We start from the raw sequence: 6,906 nt of genomic DNA, 5'->3' as shown, positions 1-6,906 counted from the left end.
TTTTTAGCTAATTAGATCCTTAAATTTGTATTTCGAAGTCAAATAAATCGCTTTAGTCAATTAGATCCCAAACTTGTGTCTCGGAGTCAAATAGTCATGTGTTTGAAGTATACATGTTAGAATTACTTGACCTGAATTAAGAGAATTTGGGATGTAATTGACTAAAAAAAGTTTAAAATGATCTATTTTATCCTAAATCATAAGTTTGAGAGTCTAATTGACTAAACAAATCTGAAGCGACTTATATGACGCCAAGACAAGTTTGAGGGTCGGGTTGACCATTTCTCTAAAAAAAAGGTAGTGATAGTAGAGTACATTGCAAGAAATTATATACATATATAAGAAATTTGTGAAAGCAGAACACTAAGAAAATGCAGAAAATTCACTAAATAAAAGTGTTCTTTTACATAACCAAGTACAAAACACAACAAGAAACAGTAATTGAAATAACAGGAACAAGCAAACTGAGAACCTTTTCTGGCCTACCATAACCATAAGCCAATCGGCTGATGTCATAAATCAAGTACACAAATCAAACATTCATAAATGTTCATGACAGTCAATAAAACAACAAGACTTGCTATTTTCAGACATTTTGACCTCCTTTTATGTTATAGAACAAAATCATAACCGAAAACTGTTCACGTTTCACTGTCCAGAGGTCAAATTAAAGTTCACAATCTGAATATTGTCAATATCGAACCCTCAGCTTCTTCTGGTTGCTCCTCGATAGTCATTTCTCACTGCTGTTAGAATCGGAGCCCATTTTGACTCGACATATATAGTACATCATGAATGCAGAGCTGCCCCGATAGCTTAATTCTTTGGCTGAATATGGTCCACTATAACATGGATACACCTGTTTATAAGGGAGAATATTATTAAGCAAATAGGCTTGGATTTGAATGAGGGCACTATTTCTCAATTATAGCAGGAAGTTATGCCTTCCAATACGGTATAAACTCAATGGCAGACAACAAAAGAGCCAGAAACTAACATAGTAGTAATTTGAATAAGTTATGACGTAAATGCAAAATAGCGAAAAACATTGGACTAGTTGAGTTTCTTCTATCTAGCTAGCTGTCTATAGGAAACCACGGAAAATATGGAATATATCTATTTATGCCTGCACATGCAATAAATAGCTCGTAACGTCAAACCCCAAACACATAAAGAGTTAACAAACACTCCAATGAATACAGAAGGCCCGGGTTATGCAACACATCATATTTATATAGATGCAAAAGGGAAATAATTCATTTTAAAGCTCAGGTTTTTGCGGGCAAGGCCAAGTTGAAGCATAAGAACAGATCATTAAATGATACACGTAAAATTGAAAGTCCCGGGCTTACTCTTCAGCGGCAACCAAAGATTTTGAGGCTTTCCCCGTTTCAGGAAAATCGTGAGCACCTTGAAGCTTTTCGTCCAGAGTATATGGATGTAAACAAGCTGGCTCAGACATGGTCGAGGGACCTCCCTGCAATCAAAGTTCTTGAGGTGAACAGGCAGGTAGATGGAACCTTAGCACCATTACCTGAAAAACTAAAAATAGACAATTTATGACTATTGAAAGCCGATCCATTCCATCAGATCCAAAAGCATTAGAAAAAACAAACTAAAACTAAGAAGCCTGCTCTCAGTAATTTGTTTAAATCACCGGAATAGTATCAGTTCAACCATTAAAAGCATGCCATAGCTCATGCAACATTAAGTAGCCACAACAACACGTAATTGACAACATTCATGATGTTGTAAATTAGTTAGCAACTTTGTGTATTACAATGTTCATTCATATGGATACTTAGAATTAGCATTTCTATCGAAAACCAACGTAGGGTGATGACTTACCATACTTACATAATATATGATAAGCATTTCACAAAATTTCAAGAGAGCATAAAACTGTAACTGTAATTTTATTGATCTGTGCAACTTCTACAATATGCAACTTCATAAGAGCTTTCATGGTGACTGAGCAGAAGCTCTCTAACTGTATAAGGTAAGAGAAAGTACATGAAATGAACCAAATAAATTGTAAAAGGCGAAGTTATCTCCAGACCTCCTTGTAAAACTGTGTCTATAGTTCTAAATTAAAACCTGAAATAATCCTAAAAAGGAAAACAGTTATTACCAAATGTCCACATCCCATCTCCTCGGAAACCTACTGAAGGTCACGCTTTACACTTGGTGTGGCTAAATTGCACACCTCAGCATCCCATCACAGCACAATTGTAGACGAAGCTGCCCGATTGTTTCTTTGCAAGCAGATTCCATTTTGGGGGCCCTTCGCTTGGAACCCAAGAATTAAGCTCAATCATGCCCCCACCTAAAGCCCTAGGACCGCCTATAACAATTAGCCGGTCACCACATGCTCTAAAAGCCAGCCCCCAACCGTTCATCGAAACTGCATCCTCCGGCAAACCACCCAGTGTGTTCCACGCATTTTTCTCTTTGTCATATTTTCTCACCTCCTTTTGTGCATAGTCAGCAGCATAAAGCTCATTATTTACAACAGCGACTAAAGGAGGTGCCTCAGCTGCAGCAGGTGTTTCATTTCCTCTGGTCCCTCCATTTCGTGCAGGGAGCATATCAGGTATCACGCGCCACGTTTTTGTTGCTAAATCATACACCTCCGCACAGGTAAGCATATTTGTATTACCTATCCCGCGACCGCCGATAACATAAAATTTTCCATCCATAAATACCCCAGAACACATTTTCCTAGCTTTATGCATGCTTGGTATGGTACTCCATGTGCCAGTTTCCGAATTATAAAGTTCTGCTGAGCTCAAAATTTTCCCAGCTGGGTCACAACCGCCAGCTAGAATTGCAATTTCGCCCAAACTGGCAGACCCAAACAAGCATCGAGGTGCATTCATCTTCATGCCAGATGTCCACATGTTTGATAAAATGCTATATTTGTAAATAACATGAGACTCTATCTCCTTTCCAAAAACAAGAAGTTGTGTCCCTACAGCCAGTGATTCCTTGTCCGAACACATAAAGCATTCATTTGCATTCATTCTTGGCAAATGCATCCATCGGCAGCGAATAGGATCGAAGGCCTCCCATTCTAGAAGGTTGCAAGAGAAGTAAACCCAATCTTCGACAAAACCCATACTCCTCCTCAGCTTATACAGCAGACCACTCCGAATCAAGGACAGGAAACTTTTGTTTAGTGAAGCAATGTTTCCATAGTCAGACCTAGAACAATGGAGGAGACAGCTTATTGACAGTTCTCGACCTAGTGGATTAATAAGTGAACTTGAATCTGCCTTTTCGTCCTCTTGATCCTGACAATCTGCCTGATTAGCTTGCATAATAGAGAACTCCTGTGGACCATTTTCTTGCTGCTGCGTATAGGGCTGATCAGTTTGCACAACAGAAAGGTCACTGAAACCTGCCACTTGCTGCTGCACCGGGTGATCAGATTGCAAAACCAAACGAACAAGCAGACGTTCTGTTTGATCAGTTTGCAATGCTGAAAGGCCACTCTGACCTGGATGATCAGATTGCATAACAGAAATATCAGTCAGAGCCTCTGCTTGGTTCTCCTTATCTGATTGATCAATTTGCAATGAAGGGAGAACCTCTAGAAGACCCTCCATCTCTTGTTGACTGTCGTTTGCGTCGAGTAGCCTAGCAGCTTTTCTTGATTCGACATCTTCATCTTCAATCCGGCGCTTGCCAGACAACTCAACAACATAGGAAGTGCTGAAAGTCCGCTGGCTCTCTTGCTCACATGATGCTGGTGATTCCTTTGAGGCGATACAAGATCCCTCTAACATGATACTGGAATTATAGAAATAATGAAACAAAAACTGTTTCTTTAATCCTTAGAATATGAAATGCAGCATCAATCAATCAGCAAAGGAGTTCATTCATATCCTTCAATTGTTTCATATGTTTTAAAAGTTTAAACATCAAGCTAAAAAATCATATGAAGTATGAACTCTAAAGGAAATGACTTAAACATCATCAACGTTTAATCACTGATAAAGAATACCCAGATCCTTAAATCACCTAAATTATGCAAAATCCACATGCACACACAGAAAGAACACTCAATGAAACAATTTACATAACATATGAGATCAAAATTAGCCTTATTTTATCAGCATTGAACTATAGAATAACAAGAATAATTTCTTAATCATAAAGAAAACATTGGAATCAATTAAACAAAGCTGCAACTTCCACAAATGACTATGACAGTGAAAACAGCTATGCATAAGAACCAGAATCAGATCCCTATAAGCCCACAAAAAAGAATAAAACCAACAAAAAACAGTCACAACACACACTCCACCTTTAATCAAACTCACAAAAAAAAAAAGTTAAACCATAATTCAATTCATCAAAAATTAACCAAAACAAAAACAAAAACCAGAAGCTATAGCTAAAAGAAAGATCTTACTTTCAACAATTCTCATCTATTTCACAAGAAATCAAAAACCCAGAAACTCAAAACTAAATTCAACATAAAAAAACAATGACAAGTCCCAACACTTGAAAAAAAAAACATTTTTTCTTGTATCAAACTAAAGAATGAGTTCAAGAAATGAAAAACGAGGCTGACTTACAAACAGAGCAAAGAAAGACAGGGACTTTCAGTAACAGTAGAGTAGAATTCAGTAGCGGAATCAAAACCCAGTTGGTTTTATAGACTGAGTCGACTCGGCTCGACGCAGACACTGAGTAGTTTTTCTGGTTATATTGGGTAGAGAGAGAAATGAAATGGGTTACAATATTGTTAATGGTAATGGTGCTGTGTGTGGGGGTTTTATATCGTGGGACCTTTATATTAATAAAAATAATTTAGGGAAATAAAAAAAAGAATTAAATTATTTGTTAACAGTGTGAAAAAGGAAAGAGTGGGGTCCACAACAAAAGAGACGGGGTTAGAGTGTAGTCGGCGTCTGGGATTGCGGCGCCGGCGAGAAGAGAGAAAAAATGAAACTGAAACCGCTAACGGCCGTTTTCTTGCTGCACGTGTTTTTTTATTATTCTTTCTTTCCTAAAGCAATCTGGTCTAGTCACTAATGTTTTCGTGTGTGTTTTTTTGTCTTTAAATTTTGCTTTTTAAAATTTTGTGAAAATTAAGAAATTTTTTATTGTACACATTACAGATATTTTAATTATCATTATGAAGAGAAGCGAATAGTTTGAAATTATTGGATACAAAAGTCTTTTAGTATCCATTAGAATTGTCACTTCTAATCATTATATTGTACCATTATTGTATTTCGTTTTTTAGAATAAAAATATGTAATTTTATGAATATTATGTTAAATAAAGCCAGGATTATTTTTACAAAATATGATATTAGATTATTTTGAATTGACATATATGAATATATGGAGAAGTTGACAAATAAAGTGTTAATAATAAAATTCATTAAAAGATTAGAGTTAGGCTTATTTTTATTATTGGTTGTTAATAAAAAAATTAAATTGGAAAAAGTATAAAGACTAAAATAATTGTATTTTATTTAAAATATAAATTATTAATAGTCACATATTAATTAATGAATAGTGTATCAAAAATATAACATCCATATGCAATAATGTTTTTTGTTAGTATAATACTAAATAAATTCAAAAGGATGATATAAAGTGATTTATTTTTTTTGTTTAAGCACAAAGAATGTCTTTATATTTCCAATTTTATGCAGTATTAATTTTTTGTATGAAATCATGTCAACATTTTCTAATAGTATTTATGAATGTATAAAAAATAGAGAATATATAAAAAAATTATTTAAATTTAATTATACTTTTAAACTTTGTATGAATTAAATGTTGTATCCGTGCGTAATAAAATTTAGCACGTGCCACATAAGATTGTGATTTATTATAAATAGAAAATCACATTATACGACCTCTTCATTATTCAATCACGAGAATATATTGCTGAAAAAAATTACTTAAGGCGTCTAACAACGGCGAGTCAATATCGAAAAACTCAGTTAGGTATGTATTTGATCACTACAATAATTTCTTATCTTCAATTGTATACATCACAATATATAGAAGAAGATATATCTTCTCGAGTATTATACATTTTGAAATTAGTGATTTATATTTTGAATTTGAATAATTAACACATATATCATTTGGATTATATATATTTCAAGAAAGATAAAATGTTTTCTAAAAACTTTAAAATTTCATATATAATTATTAAATAACATATCTTGATATGAAAAAAAAAATGAAACATGCATGATTTAAGTTTATCACTCGTTAAAAAAAAACACTTAACCATTCCGCTTCTACTAGTTGGGGTTTTGAGTTTTATAAATCTAAAACTGCAATTTTTATTTTTTATGTAAAGGAAAAATGAAAAATAATATACCGGGATTTTTGAATTTTTGCAAATTTATTTTCATATAAAATTAAATTAGCCAAAATTTTGCATTTTTCAACATATTAGTTATAATTCATTAAATCAATATATTGTTTTCATCCACTAGTGTAAAAATACAAGACAATTACATACCCTTAAATATTTAGAAATAGAAACTCGTCTATAATATCAAATACATTTAAATTTCAAATTAATCTAACATTTTTTGAAGTTAACTATTTTGCCAAATTAGTTGATTTGATTTTAAAAATATTCTTTTAGTTTTATTCTCATAAAATTCTTTGGTTTGTATTATCTAACATGAAATTCCTTGTTGGGAAAAAATCCAAATATGGCATTAACAAATTAGAAATTGTTCATTTTTATTTATTTTTAATTGAATATAAACTATAACTGAAATTTTGTTATTATTTTAAATTTTTTTTTCCTATAGACTTTAGATTTTCCATATTTAACTTTTTAATTACTTTAATTGTCTTCTTTTTACCAAATAATTTGTATTCTTTTGTAATTACAAAATCCAATGAAACCGTCAGA

The 6,906-nt window shown here is 33.1% G+C and overlaps 1 protein-coding gene across 3 annotated transcripts; it reads right to left on the bottom strand.

The window, feature by feature from the left end:
* Positions 1–364: 364 nt before the first annotated feature.
* On the bottom strand, positions 365–4,759 carry LOC126672026 (F-box/kelch-repeat protein At1g74510-like). Of its 3 annotated transcripts, none has more exons than XR_007639218.2 (4): positions 4,584–4,759; positions 2,132–3,792; positions 1,353–1,542; positions 365–859 (listed from the first exon to the last, which is right to left on the bottom strand). XR_007639218.2 is itself a non-coding variant. In XM_050365912.2 (2 exons), exon 2 carries the CDS (start codon positions 3,786–3,788, stop codon positions 2,208–2,210), a length of 1,581 nt encoding a protein of 526 aa, XP_050221869.1. In that variant the 5' UTR covers positions 3,789–3,792; positions 4,584–4,759; the 3' UTR covers positions 1,900–2,207. The 3 variants fall into 3 exon arrangements, 1 of the variants encoding a protein (XP_050221869.1); XR_007639219.2 differs by having other exon boundaries at positions 1,353–1,534; XM_050365912.2 differs by lacking the exons at positions 365–859; positions 1,353–1,542 and having other exon boundaries at positions 1,900–3,792.
* Positions 4,760–6,906: the final 2,147 nt, after the last annotated feature.

Source organism: Mercurialis annua, linkage group LG3 (assembly GCF_937616625.2).
Source record: "Mercurialis annua linkage group LG3, ddMerAnnu1.2, whole genome shotgun sequence".
NCBI lineage: Eukaryota > Viridiplantae > Streptophyta > Magnoliopsida > Malpighiales > Euphorbiaceae > Mercurialis > Mercurialis annua.
Note: the sequence above shows the minus strand (reverse complement) of the source record. Positions and strands in the feature narration are given on the sequence as shown.

Coding starts and splice junctions, on each gene's coding strand:
- LOC126672026 (XM_050365912.2), bottom strand. CDS start 3,788: ATGTTAGAGGGATCTTGTATCGCCTCAAAGGAATCACCAGCATCATGT.